This window comes from Austrofundulus limnaeus, unplaced genomic scaffold, assembly GCF_001266775.1.
Source record: "Austrofundulus limnaeus strain Quisiro unplaced genomic scaffold, Austrofundulus_limnaeus-1.0 Scaffold1555, whole genome shotgun sequence".
NCBI classification, from domain to species: Eukaryota; Metazoa; Chordata; class Actinopteri; order Cyprinodontiformes; family Rivulidae; genus Austrofundulus; species Austrofundulus limnaeus.
The window spans coordinates 10,166-25,540 of record NW_013953957.1 but is presented as its reverse complement, the minus strand read 5'-3'; the positions used below and the strand labels follow the sequence as shown (position 1 = coordinate 25,540).

Here is a 15,375-nt window from a genome sequence, read left to right as displayed (position 1 = left end):
GGGGGGATCTTGGTGGTTCTGGGGAGTGTCTTCTAGTGGCTGCATGCGGGCCCTCAGGTAGTCTGTAGCAGCGGTCATGGGTCGCTGACTTGGTCGCCTGGCTGTGCTGGGGTGGGTTCGGGGTGGGCGCGGGGGGCTTAGGGTTCTGGGGTCGTGCCGTCCCTGGGCTGTGGTCCTGGTGGGGCCGGGGGGGCTTGAGTCCTGGCGGGCGGGTTGCCGGGCTCTGGGCTGGTTTGTGCCCTGGTGCCCGGCTCTGGGCAGGGGGCCTTTGGTGCACTGTTGGGCTACGGATCTCATGAGCTGGGAGGTTGGGCTGTCTGTAGGTGGGGCCAGTGGCCCGTGGGAGGGGATATTCCAACTCAGCCTGGGTGTCTAGCGTGCTATATGTTCTGAGAGTTATCTGAATGATGGGGTGGATATAGTATTTTTTCTGGAGTGGGGGCTGGGTGGGTGGCCTTGGTGGTGGCCGGGAGCTGCGCTGAGTCGGCTGGCTGGCCCCTTTGTTGTGGCAGAGGTTCGCTCTTGGTCCCTCCTTGCACTGTCGGCGGCTGGGTGTGCACTCTCAACTGAATCGTCCTTGCTGGGGTTCTGTAGCTTCTTTGGGTTGCGGGCTGGCTGTGGGGCAGGGGGTCGGGTCTTGGTGGTCTGGACAACTCTGGGGACTGTTGGTCCCAGTTTCTGGCGGTCCTCTGGGCTCTGTCTATCACTGATCTGGGGCTTTAAGGGCCTGCCGGTCTATCCGGAGGAAGAGGTATTGGGGCCTCATTCCCTGGGTGGGTCTTGGGAAACGGGAGAGCCTACCAGGGTCAGCGGGGGAGCTGACCCCCTGTGGGAGCATTTGGCTCTCTGTCATTTTTTTCTCCCCATCCCCTACCACACACTTCCACCCTCTTCATTTTCAACTGCACTCATGTAGGGTTTTTGGGGTGCAGGTGTGTTATAAAGAGCAACAATTTTACATCTCTGTTTGCTATAACCACCTGAGCTCCAATTTTACTGTACACCCTAGACCACAGGTGTCGAACTCCGGTCCTCGTGTGCCACTGTCCTGCATGTTTTCTTGTTTTCCTGCTCAAACGCACCTGATTTGTATGAATGGATGATTAACAGGCTTCCACAGAATTTAAGGAGTTAATTGAAGCACTGAATCAGGTGTGTTGAAGCATAGAAACAAGGAAAACATGCAGGATAGCGCCCCTTGAGGACCTGAGTTTGACACCCCTGCCCTAGACATTCACTTATAACATCCTCATAACATTTACATTTAGGGACTTGGGGGTAGGCACTTATTGCATGCAAGGGGCGGGATGGAACACTCTCCCCACTGATGCCTGTGCCCACTCCCAATGTTTGCTTTTAGACATTTAGGGTTAGGGTTAGAGTTGGGGTCTAGGGGAAACTGGCACCGTGTCAGCCTCTGCCCTGTCTTCTTCCCCGTTTTAATTACATTATAGAACAACACGCATCAACAGCACATCTGAAGGTGGGGGTGTGTGTGTCGGGGTGTTTTTCACTCCCCCGTTCCCCGTTGGCCTTTTGGGGATGGGGTCCAGATGAGGGGCAGACCGTCTGGTGGGGCCTGGACTGCTGGCAGACATGGGGCTTGGAGGGGTGGCAGGGACGGGGCTGGCGCTCCAGCTTCCCTGGGACTGTTCTGGCTCCCGGGGTCTGGTTCCTGGTTGCTGTGGTCGGCACGCTAGCTGGGGTGGCTGCCGTAGTCCGGCAGGTGGTCGGTTGTGGGTGTGCGCTTGTCCATTGGCAGTGTGTGGGGGTGGTCCTGGGCGTGGCTTCACTGGGGCAGGGAGCTGGCCGGTCGGCTGTCTGCTTTAATTTGAACTCTTTTGTTTCATAAATAATGGAAATTATGGATCTTGTCAGCTGGTCCCTTAACGCTACCGAGCAATTTTTTTCTACATGGAAACTGGGAAGGAGAGTCCTCTTATCCTGCAGCCAAATGTCCCTTCAGTGTTGATTGGAAGATGATGTGCCTTTCTATGCTGTTGATTGAGGACGTTGAAGATGTTTATATACTTGGATTAATGATAGCAGGGTTCATGCTGATTGGAGGTGGTGGATATCTGCCATATTGTGAAATTCGGAAAGTGTCTGGAGCCATTGATGAGGCTACCCGCCTTGTGTGATGGAATTTGCAGTGCTGTCAACACAGACTCCAGACTGAAGCACTGCTGGAGCAGAGCCACAAGCTGGATGCCAGATGTGGCTCCTAATGTATAGACCAGTGGTGTACAAAGTCGGTCCTCCAGGGCCAGGGTCCTGCCTTTTTTAGGTGCTGCCCTGGTTCAACACTAAGAAGTTGTGCTCGGTGAAGGCGAGGACTGACCAACAAATCTGGCTGATTGGAGTTTCACCATGAGAGTTCTAATGAGACATTAAGGCAACAAGCAAATCTACAGAAGTCAGACTCTTCCCAAAACAAGTTGTGATTATCTTATTTGGCTCCCCTACATGGCTTCAAGCTTGGATATCTCAAACTCCTGGATCTTTTGTAACCTAATAATTTAATTTTGTTCTGATTTTATAACGGTCATTTTAAAAATCTTACTCTTTCTTGTGATCATAAGTGTTTAAAAGCTGTGACCTGTCTGCAGGCTGGTGGTGGTGGATGTGGCCTTCTACACAGAGAACATCCAAGCACTGAAGAGCCTCGAACGACTCAGTCTGAACATGGTTGAGATCTGGGAACAGAAAAGGTGATAGAGGACGGAGTCTGGACATGCAGAACAAAACTCACAAACCAACCCCGAAATCAGGGGTGACCTCGGCCAACAGCAGCCGGCAGAAGAGGCTGCATGAGGCTCTGAATGACCCAAACAAATTAAACTGGGTGAAGGAGACCAGCAGCAGTGACCTGGAACTTCCAGTTTGAAAAACTTCATCAGGAAACCGAAAGCCTGCGGCCACTTCACTTTGTGCAATTAAAGAAAAATACTAGTAAAGTACTTGAGACTTGTAGTGGGGAGCTGTGGATAATGAAAAAGAAATGGCTGGCTAATTTATTTCTGTCCTTTTTTAGAGACAAGCTGTGGTGACATCTTCCTTCAGCAGGCTGTGATGATGATGATTCTGATCAAAATAATGATGAAGGTTGTTTTCTTTTATTTTTATACTCACAGGTAATGTTGTCAGGACTTGTTGTGTTGAAGGAACCTTGATCCTGAAGAATTAAACCATCTAGACTGTGAAAGCATCACAAACCTTGTCCTGTTATAATCAAAGTAAAACACTTTGTGAAGCTTGTCTTTACCGGGCTGATAGTCTGACACATGGGAACAATCTGTTTTTGTGTTTTTGAAACATGTTAATGGATGTGGGGCACAAAGAGCAACCCTTCATCTTATGCTGTAGTTCAAGAAGCTTGTTGTTTTTCTGAGGTTGAAAAAACATAAAATCAGCTTCTTGTTTTCTAGTTTCTCTAAAGTGTACAGCTGACAGCTGTGAAGACTCACACAGTCCCCAGCAGTTAAAGGGTTAAAGCACAAAGAAATAAGTGGGAACCAAGACCCAAAAAAAACAAGTTAATGCTGCAAGAAGTTTAGACATTACTGAGAATGTAAAAAATAAATCAGGAAAAGCTTTTTGCATTGATCAGCTCCTGTGTGCTTATTGGGAAACTGAACACCAAGCTTTATCTAAAATCTTCAAACATTGGATTTGTGTGCTTGGTTTTAATGAATGAAAGCTGTTTGGTCTGTGCTCCAGTCTGAACACATCAAAGTGTGAAGATGTTTCCTTTCTTCAGAAGACTCCAGAGCTGTAAACTCATAAAACATTTGGTAATAGTTTATGTCTTATCTGACTGAACCAGGGCATGAACGTACAGCCTCAAGATTATAAGAGTGCAACACACCACTGGAGCTCACAAGGTCTTACAGTTCATCTCCCAGTATGAACTGAGTTAGTGGATTTCCTGGAACCACAGAGCTTCTTTCAACCCTAACTAGGTTTAGAGGTACGGTGTGACTTAGGTTCTGGTTAGGGTAAAGAATAGACCAGTAATGATTAGGGTTGTGGAAAAAGTTTGGGTCAGGCAGCATGTACCAGAGTCCAGGTGTGGAGTTATTAACTGCTGTGAATAAAAACAGTGATGGAGCAACTTGTTGAATCATTTTTAACTTCCAGTTGATGTTTTCAGTCTGAATTTCCACATGAATAAATTCAGTCAACAAAAAGCAGATAATCCCTGTAGGATTTATTGACTTATTTATTATTATTTGGAACAACACTTCTCATAAACTCACCCCTGGGTTGACCTCAGTGCTGTGATGTGGGGTTCCTGCCGTTGGTCAGGTCTAGGTTCAGCAACAGTATGTGTTCAAAGAATGAGGTCAGCTTGGATTATTTTCTTCCCTGATGGCACGGCCATATTCCAAGATGACAATGCCAGGATTCATTGGTTGGGCCAGCCTGTTCAGGTATCCGGCCCGTCCAAGACAGATTACAGCGTTGTGTAAACAACAGGGCTGTAATTGACCAAACAAAATGTAATATAATATAAAACGCAGCGAGTTTCTGAGGTATGTTGGCAGCTACTGCTCCCTGTAGGTCTACCTGGTAACAGGTAGATGCAGCCCACACAGTGAACAGTCACTTTACAGCAACGCTCTACAAATATACTCACCGGCCACTTTATTAGGTACACCACGCTAGTAACGGTTTTGTGGTCATAAAGGGATGGACATGGTCAGCAACAATACTCAGGTAGGCTGTGGCGTTGCAACGATGCTCAATTGGTACCAAGGGGCCCAAAGAGGGCCAAGAAAAGATTCCCCACACCATGACACCACCACCACCAGCCTGAACCGTWGATACAAGGCAGGATGGATCCATGCTTTCATGTTGTTGACGCCAAATTCTGACCCTACCATCCGAAAGTCGCAGCAGAAATCGAGACTCATCAGACCAGGCAACGTTTTTCCAATCTTCTCTTGTCCAATTTTGATGAGCTTGTGCAAATTGTAGCCTCAGTTTCCTGTTCTTAGCTGAAAGGAGTGGCACCCGGTGTGGTCTTCTGCTGCTGAAGCCCATCTGCCTCAAAGTTCGACGTACTGTGCGTTCAGAGATGCTCTTCTGCCTACCTCGGTTGTAACGGGTGGTTATTTGAGTCACTGTTGCCTTTCTATCAGCTCGAACCAGTCTGCCCATTCTCCTCTGACCTCTGGCATCAACAAGGCATTTCCGCCCACAGGACTGCCGCTCACTGGATGTTTTTTCTTTTTCGGACCATTCTCTGTAAACCCTAGAGATGGTTGTGCGTGAAAATCCCAGTAGATCAGCAGTTTCTGAAATACTCAGACCAGCCCTTCTGGCACCAACAACCATGCCACGTTCAWAGGCACTCAAATCACCTTTCTTCCCCATACTGATGCTCGGTTTGAACTGCAGGAGATTGTCTTGACCATGTCTACATGYCTAAATGCACTGAGTTGCCGCCATGTGATTGGCTGATTAGAAATTAAGTGTTAACGAGCAGCTGGACAGGTGTACCTAATAAAGTGGCCGGTGAGGGTATGTTAAAGCATAATTGCTGAAAATGACATGCAGCGTTTTAGAGAATAACCCCCCCCCCCCTGCCCGCCCACATTTAGCTTTGCTGTAATCAAAGCTTAAAGCAGTCCAGTTAAATAGGGTGTGACCATTGTTTTTTCTTTTTTTGTGGTGACTTGTTCGACCTGTGTGTGGCCAGGCAGTGTTCTTTCAACTTAAATGACGTACAGTAATCTGAATTAAGGTTATAGACCATGCAGCTGCATGAAAAACAGAAAACTTCAATCATATTTTCAAGCTATATCCTCCACTGTGCCACATACAAGCCATAACATTAACTAAATTTTGAGTAAAGAGGGGAAAAGTCCTCGGTGTTCCCAGGCCAGAGAGGATACATGGCTCCGTCCTGCAGGACTTAAAAAACCTTCAAATGTAAATGTTGGTTGAACCACCTCAGCTGACCCTTGGGGTGAGAAGGAGCAGCAGGTGTATTATTACGAGCTCCTCCTGGTTGGAGCTTATTTCAGCTCCTGTCCAGGATTTTATTTTGGTAACAAATGGATCATGTTACAAACTGAATCTGCCTGCATGACAGATTTAAATACTGTAAAACAGGATTTGTATTTATAGTAACATTTCTGAAAAACAGCAGATCAACTTACATACCAAAGTTGGAAACTGTCTAATAATTTAGCTCGATGTTAAACTGACTGACTGTCATAATCATTTGATTGTTTGCTGATGTCTGGTAGTTGTGGCCATCTTGTGTTGACTCCAGAATAGGAAGAGGTACATCTGAAAATTAGCTTTCGATAGTTTTATTCAGATCTGTCCAGTGATATTGTGTTGACACATGCAGTCACCTCTCTTTTGTAAAATGTCAGGTTTTCAAACCACAGATCAGCTAACCCACACTGCGTTATTTTACTGACAGAAAGATGCAGTTTGCAGTGTTGATGTGCAGGAACAGTGAGTTTCTTCATGATTAACTGCAAGGATAAATCTGAGCTTCCACCTTAATGTTTGCATTTCTTATTACAAACAGTCGTCACATAGTTACAGATGTCTGAGAACAGAAGAAAATGGAGTCTGAGCTTGTTGAGACTTGGTTGAGACTTAGTTGAGACTTGGTTGAGACTTGGTTGAGACTTAGTTGAGACTTGGTTGAGACTTGGCTGAGACTTGGCTGAGACTTGGCTGAGACTTAGTTGAGACTTGGTTGAGACTTAGTTGAGACTTGGCTGAGACTTGGCTGAGACTTAGTTGAGACTTGGTTGAGACTTAGTTGAGACTTGGTTGAGACTTGGCTGAGACTTAGTTGAGACTTGGTTGAGACTTGGTTGAGACTTGGCTGAGACTTGGTTGAGACTTGGTTGAGACTTGGTTGAGACTTGGCTGAGACTTGGTTGAGACTATTTTTTTTCTCTCGAAGGCTTCAGTGGTCGAGGATCCTCAGGTTTCCAGACACAATCTTGTTCTCCAGCATTGCTCCAGCTGGAATATCAATCCTGTCGCCGTGATTTGCAACAATGATGACAGTTCCCTGGTGAAAGGGGAACAAGAGTTGTAAATTGGTATAAAACTTACAGTATTTGGTCATGTATTACACAATCTTGAGAGTAAAACGATCATGTTTTGAGCTTAAAAGCATAAAAGTCTAATTGTCAATAACCTGTGTACTACCCCCCCCCCCCACACACACACACTTTCTGGATGATTTTTAGGGTTACATTTCTAGTCTTATACATGAATAAATACAGTAATTTGTTCTTGCCACCTCTGTTCACACAAATACTGCTACAGATTTGACTTGAAGCATCTTTAAAAGGTTTTTGTTTTAATCAATAATACAACAAAATAATCCAGTGTGTTTAATCCCCCCCAAACAAATCTGTGCTACATGTTGAGCTTTTACAGTTCAGTGACGCTTCACAGGTTAAAAAAAACTAACAATATGCCAAGATTTGGTGAATTTAATTAGATTTTCACAGTTTTTAGACATTTACAGGTTGATAAATTTGTTTTTTTCTGTCCAGAAAGGACGTTTGAACAGATCTTAAACTTATTGGTTAGATTTGACTTGACTGTTCATGAGCACACGATGGTAGTATCCATCTGTTTAATGTTAGTTTTACTACAGTAAGTTCTTTTCACAAAACAGTGCTTTAATGCTCCCTTGTAAATCTTAATTTAAAAACAAACTTTATGCTTAAAAAACCTTTTACCTTCAGAGAGACGTTCTTTCCAAAGGTGACATCTCCTGATACAGTGAGGTGGTCCAACTCCAACATGTCAGGGATGTTTTCAAACCTGGTCAAAAAATCTTGGACCTGCAGAACAAGAATAAAACAGAATGAATCTGCAGAACCCTCTCAGCCAAGATGTTGACAGTAGTCAATCATCTACCTCAGCACAGTAAACTGCTGCAGGACAACAACATGACAACACTCCAACAAGATACAGGACATTTAACTAAACTGTTATCCATTACATGCAAGTCTCCACAATTTTATCTACATTGTTTTAATTATTGATACTGGATTGGACGTCGCCCATCCTCGCCAGGGGTGGGGCCACAGGGCCACTGGTCACAGCAGAAATCTGACTGGCCCCCTGAAGTGGCCCTGTCATGTCTCTCATCTAACATTTGACCAAGTGTGATGATGGTGGATGTAATTCCATGTCCAAACACACGTGGTGCTGATGAGTCAAACAGGGAAGTCCAGCATGAATCAAGATAAGTCTTCAGAATCAGGTTTATTGGCCAAGTATGTTGACACACACAAGGACTTTGTTTCCGGCTGTTCGTGTCTCTCTAGTATCAACACTGTACAGATATTTAACATACGTAGTGAAAACCCCCTTTTAAAAATCATGAATGTGATTTTTATTGAGAGTTTTCCTTCCTGGCTCGGTAATGGTACTGTTGGAACAAAAATGAATCAGTCACATACACAAAAACACACAAAGTCCTTCAGGTTTATTTTGGCCAGTTAAAGTTAACTGACTTTTATTAAAAGAAAGTAATGATTAATATTTGTGGTTACATACAATGAACAATAAAATGGGCTCTCATTACCAATGTTATTGTTTCTACTTTTAAGCAATTTGTCTAACAATTTATCTAAGCAAAGGTAGATTAATTAATGTACATTTAGGACCATTGTATATGTGGATGTGTGTGTGTGTGACCCGGGTGAGTGGAGTCTGTGATGACATTGTAATGCTGTTTTATTATTTTCATTTGTTTAATAAATACACTGTCGTGAAACAACTTAGTACATGTTTGGTTGCTTTTGGAGATGAGCCTATTTTGGCGTTGTAGCCCCCCTGGAGACAAATCTGATTTCAACCTTAACCTTATCTGTATTTTTAAAACAGTGGGCTATTATGTTTTAATAGTATTATTAAAACATAATACTATGTTTTAATATTTTAATAAAATTGTTATGATTATGTCTGCCCCTGCCTGCTCTTGCTTTCTGTCCTTCCTCTCATTAACTCACTTCACCTGCGTTCTCCACTACTTAGTCAGCCTCTCACCTCTGCTCATCACCAGATTTTCATCAGCCTTGCCTGTGATTTTCCAGCGTTCTGTCCCCATGCCTCGTTCTTGTCCCGTGTCCTCGACCTCGCTCATGTCAACCGGTTTTTTGACTCCTGCCTCTGGTCCTCTTGGTTTTGAGCTTGGTTTTGGTTTTGGTTATAAGCTCTGTGTCCCTGATCACCTAGTAGCCAAAGTCCTGGACTTTTGCCATTCATCACGCCTTTTTTGCCAACCGGATATAACCAAGACCATCAATTTAGTTAGATCTCAGTTCTGGTGGGGTTCCCTGGAAAGCGACGTTAGACAGTACATTGGATCTTGTATCCAATGCTCCCTGGCCAAACCCTCTCGACGCCCACCGGCGGGTCTCCTGAGACCGCTCCCCATCCCATCACGTCCTTGGTCCCACATCTCAATGGACTTTGTGACTGGCCTGCCGCAGTCTGGGGGTAAGACAATTGGCCCAGGTGAAATAAACTACAAGCAGATACTACACAGAAAATTGACATTGTATAAACCTCCTCCTTCTGTTAGCAAACAGAAGGAGGAGGTTTATACAACAACTTCGATTTTCTGTGCAGTGTCTGCTAGTTTCACAATGGCAGTGGAAGAAGTGAATGAAGCCAGTCCGTGTTGATAAGGCTTCCAAATTAAATGAAATTGGTCTGACGGCAAAGCCTGCAGCTCTCATTTACAGTCGTCTCATTCAACTCTGTACTTTTCTCCTCTCAGTAGGGTCGTTTACGGCGCACGCGATTTCCGGTTAGCTTCTTAGCTTAGCCTCCTTCATAGTGGAGCTGGCGCACACATACGTTGCGGGCAACTGAGCCAATCATTTTAAACTTTAACAGAGGCAACGTCTCCAACAAGCAATCGCTTCTCAATAGCGGAGAGACCAGACCCGCATACGAAGCAAAGCGAAGAACAGGGGGCTGGTTTTAATCAGGCTAATTACAAAGCTATGCTGAACCAAAAGTAACGAGTAACTAAAAGCTTCCTAGAAATGTAGTGGAGTAAAAAGTATAATATTTGTCTTTGAAATGTAGTGGAGTAAAAATCATGAGTACCCCAAAAATAATTACTCAAGTTAAGTAAAGATACACAAAAATGTTCTTAAGTACAGTACTCAAGTAAATGGACTCCACTACTGTTCACCACTGTTTATACTTAAAATAAGACACATTGCCTAAAAAGCAACTTGTTTTAGACTAATTTTTAAGTGAATATTTGCTTTTTATTGTAAGTGTAAAGAGATTTGGACCGGAAATAAGACATTTTGACTAGAAATAAGAAGTATTTTTTGTAAGATTTTGAGGTTTTGCAGTGAACCTATTCATTTAACATGGTTTGCTGTTAACATTCAGCAGCACTTTATTTTCTTGCATGAGGGCTCCCTTAGCAGTGAGGTTTTTGCCCATCTGCAGTGCAAACACTTTGAGTTGGTTCTCGAGGCCAACCCAAACACTGAAAAAGCCATAGTTTGGAATGATGGCTGCGGCTATCAAAAGCGGTATTGTACCATCACAAATGCATAGGCCTGCATAAATCTGGCCACGAAGTATAATGTCACAATAGAACAAAAGTTTCTGGTTAAAGGGCACACACAGATGGAGTGTGACTCCATGTATAGCCTCATTGAACGGTGCATCATCAAAGATATTCACACTCCACGTGAATACATTGTCATTTTTGAGACTGTGCCTCTGCATCCATCCCCATACAGGTTCACCCAGCTATTCCACAATGACTTCATGAAGTTATCTGGGGCATGTAACATGTATCATGTATATACATGTGCCATGTATCATGTAACAGTTTACTGCTCAGTTCCTAGAGTTGAGTAGGTAGCTCCACAAGGGGGCGCCTATTCCTTTTTTCTTTTGTTATAATTCAGGACCAGAAGAGAGCTCTCGTTGTTGTTCCTTTGAGAGATGATATTAACGTGATGCTGAGGTGCAAAGCGGTCCAACTTCTGCTGTTTTTCTCATGTATGCGGAGATAAATGCCGTGGTGACCTGGCTTTATATGGTCACTGTTAAAATAAAGCGAAAGTGTGGAATACTTCATCTGTGCCTTCTGCTGCTTTAGTTTAGAGGGGCTAACTACCACCGCTAACTCCTGCCCGCCTCGCTCCGCACCATCACACTACAGTATGTCACCTACATTTGACCAGGAAGAAAAACTGGAGACCCCACAGTCCATGACCTTCAGGTTCTCCAGTATCTGGCAGATGGTTGAATCTGGTACAAGTTGGACTTTGACTCTGTCTGGGAGGACCTGCCTCAGCGAATCAGCATCTCCACATCTCCACCATTCATTAGGTCCCACTCTTTCCTGCCCAACCACCAGTTACTCTCTGGAAATTCAATGACTTGCAGGCAATGAAACCAGTACTACAAAGGGTGGCCCACTATTACTGACAACTTCCCTCATCAGTAGACGGTGTGAAAACAAGTTAACACAGCACCTGAGCCGGACCTTGATTAAGGTTAGACAGGTAAAACAACCTTTTTAAGGTTAAAATTTAAAACAATTTGCTAAAAGTTAGAAAAATAACACAACTTGGTTATGTTCAGGTGAGTAAACACTCAATAACCTAAAGTTGGTTAGGTTATTGTTGTGTTTATATGTAAGAGAAAATTTGCCTAAGTGAAGGTATATTCTGCCTAAGTCAGTTTTATTTGTTATGCCATCAGTGTTGTGTCTTACTTTTTTTGGACACTTTTTCACACATTTCGTTGAACTTTCTGTTACAATATTAATAAAAAAAATTCCAATATGCTTGCTAAAAAATAGTTTTTTCTTGTTTTCCGAAAACGTTCAAAAATGACAGGCAATTATGCTATGTGGCTAATGTACGTTTGTACCCTTCAGTTTTCTTGCTTGCATAATTAAGTTGTTTCTTGCTTTCCTACTGATGAATCTAATAATTATTGCTGGTTTAAGTTGTTCTGATTTATTTGGTAGAGTGTGACGTGTGGAGAATCCTCTGTAGTGTGTACATTTGCAGAGGTCCTGTGCTTTATTTCAAGTCCTGTGATTACTCAATCATCATGTCTAGTATACTGCTCCAGGTCATCGACTCTTTGTTCCAATTCAGCTATTTTTTTTTATCTCTGTCACTTAACAGAACTCTTAGCTGCTTCACCTCTTCCATCAGACCAATCATGAGTTCCTGCTGTTTTGATAATTTTGTCATTTCACTACTCAGTAGTTCAGTGTTCTTTTAATTTCCTCAAAACTGTCTGAGTTCTCATCACATGAGTCTTTTCACTGTCCACGTCTACCTGGTCCCAGCATGACTTATGTACTCCTGGGCCAGGTTTCAGCAACACTCAGGTCCGACACCAGCAGCCCCACAGCTCAGCGATTTAGCGGCCCTGTTTCTCCACAGCGTCCTCCTGGGTCTCGACTCCAACAGACCGGCGTTTTAGCGGCCCTGTTTCTCCGCTGTTCCACCACCACATTGCGGAGTTCTGCTCACGCTGACGTCGGGCCCTCCTCTCCACCACCGCGGCCTCCAACAACACGTCGCGGTGTTCTGCTCACACTGTCTGAAGCAGGTTTGACGGTCAGCCTGATGATCATAACCATAGTGATATTTACAGCGAACGCTCCTCCCGGATAATATAATTTATCTCCAACACTAAATCCACAACTGCAGAGTCTGGAGTAGCAGCATAATTGTGATCCTTAGAACGTCCCTTTACTGGCTGCTGTGTTAGCTTCCTCCTAGCTGTCCTCTGGAGGTGGTCTTTCCTCTCTCGGTCTTGGCAGTGAAGGAGGATAATTGTATATCTCCCTTTTGTAACCTCCGTCTTCTCATTTCTGACGCTGGCTCTTGAATATCCTCAGGTTAGAAATGCCGATTACAAACGCGAGCGTGATCTTTTATAGCTAACTTTTCCCTGTATTGCTATGATCCATTGCTGTCGCCTTTACTGTCCAGTACTGCTGGTTAGTGGACACAACGACACACAACAGAACTCATGTTTTATACCAGTAGATCACAGATGCGTTAACTTTTGTGACTTTTTCACAGACTAGTACTAGCAGCTAACACTAAAAACAACAGGCAGTAGGCAGGAAGTGGAAGGGAGGAGCATGGCTGGAATTTTTACGGAAATGCGTCATCAATGTCCGTGGCATATAGGCTATTAGGGCCCCAATGATAGTCAGGTGATGTGGCACATGACCCTCTGTGAACAATAGAGCCAATGAAGGCACTCTAGTGACCTATTGTTTGATGGTCCTCTTTTGCATGTGAACAACCTGTTTGTCCACCATGTGGAGGCGGAGCTTATAAGGCTGAAAACTGAAACTCAGACTGAAGAAGTCTCTTGGAGAAAAGAAAAAATGTTTCATTAAAGAAGAACCTAACCAGAGGACCTACTTAAACATACATGTGAAATGTTATTCCTTGTGCTTTTGACTGTGAATTTTAATATGTACAACAGTTTATATCAAAACATTCAGTTCCTGATGTGTCAATCTTCCTTTTCTTGGGCACTGAACAAGTATACATATAGTCCATATTGATTCACAATCAACACAGCAGTGGCAGCGTCTCTGCAAACCTGAAACCATGTGACACTTTCTCATGTAATATACAGTATATCACTGATTTTAATCTTCACATAAACATACTTTGCTGATGCTTCTTCTCTATTTAAAGGTGAGTAAAACTCAATGGGCTTTATTTCACACAGTGTCAGTATAAAAAGACATGACTACAAACTTTAGGTAAATTTAGTCTTTTGGGATAAATTAATTTACCTTTGGCACAATGAGGCCCAACTCTACCACAAGAATTGCTCATGGTTACCAGTGTGGAGTCTGTGTCTGTGCCTGGTATCAGGAAGAATAAGGGGTTCTGAGTTGAACTGCTCTGGTCCTGCCTCAGAAAAACATGTTTGTGTAGTATCTCCTGTTTCAACTGTAAGGCTCAGGAGTTCACCTCGTTACCATAGAAGGAATCTAATGTACCTTGAATCTACATCTCAGTGGGATGTGTATGTTATTTATTTTTTACATCTGGGTGTGCTCAATGTTTTATAAAAAGGAGTAGTCCCAAAAGTTCAACTGGATATTTGGCCAGAGGTTTCTTGATTTGGCCAGGCTCTTTTATTTTGAATAAACCTTCATTGTTCAAGAATAACTTATGTCTGCAGAGTCGTTTTTGATCATCACCTCAAGGCTGCTATTTTGAAGACCCAGAAGAACATTCATCCATCATTTAAGACACTGCAGTGATACAGTATTTTTAAATTAATAATCTGAATAAGTTCTGGTGAAGTCTGTCTCTAAGAACAGATTGGACAAAAGAATATTTCAGGTCAGCAACCTTGAAGTGTTTGATAACAATAAGGCCCCATGCACACTATTACATATATTGGGCCTCATGCAAGAACCGTTGGTACACAGATTTGTTCTTAAATTGTGCGTACGAGTGATTTAGGAGAATTTGTGACATTCACCAATGTTTTCATATTCTAAGATTTTTTTCAGATACGAACAAAATTCAGGAGTGGTCCAGACCTGTCGTATATTTTACCAGCAGTCAGTCTGCTGTTATCCAGACGGGTTTTCTTCACTAATAACTTTATATTTCATTAGTTTGAAGATATTTTGAGTTGAAAATAAATCACACTCCATAATTATGTTGACAATAAGTTATTCTGCTTGAATTATAATTATAATTTTAAATGTAATAATATAGACTAACGATGTAAATTGGTTAAATTAAAATAAATTGGTCGTTAATTTTGTTGTATAGCACTACAATATTAATATGAAGTTAATTGAAGTTTTGAGACATTTTAAAATGCTTTTCTTTTTCAGAAACGCATCCGACACTTGTGCCGGGGGTGCAGTGTGCGACTGCTCCCCTGAATAAGTGAAACCTATGTAGCACAGTTTACACTGAAATTAATAATATTTGACCAAAGAAAAAACGGAGCAGGTCTACAGAGAGAGATAAATATGAATTAGATTTTTATTTCTGTGACTGTAACGACCCACGGGAGACATTAACAGCAGTCGTCATTTCATTATTCGGCTTTAAAGCAGATCCTTTAATTCCACAGCTGATGGTGCTAAAAATGACTTTTTTTTGTTGATCTCCGAGAGCATAACTTCAATCCCAGAACTAGTTCTTCTTTTTTACTTTGCGATGCCACTTATGAATGAACACTTCCTGGTATCTGTGGCAGGAAACATATATCCTTATATGGTGTTTTTGGGGTGGTAATTATGTAAATCACCTCTCCCCGTGCACGAGCAGCTGATACGCATTCATCAGTTTACGCAGCTCATTTACACAG

At 43.0% G+C, this 15,375-nt stretch overlaps 1 protein-coding gene across 1 annotated transcript in view; it reads left to right on the top strand.

Annotated features, from left to right (window-relative positions):
* Positions 1-4,195, top strand: part of vps54 (VPS54 subunit of GARP complex) — a gene marked incomplete at its 5' end in the record, with an annotated part of 44,055 nt that extends 39,860 nt beyond the window's left edge. The window contains 1 exon segment of the mRNA XM_014032842.1: positions 2,610-4,195. Coding sequence (XP_013888296.1) covers positions 2,610-2,715 — 106 coding nt within the window.
* Between the last annotated feature and the right edge of the window lie 11,180 nt (positions 4,196-15,375).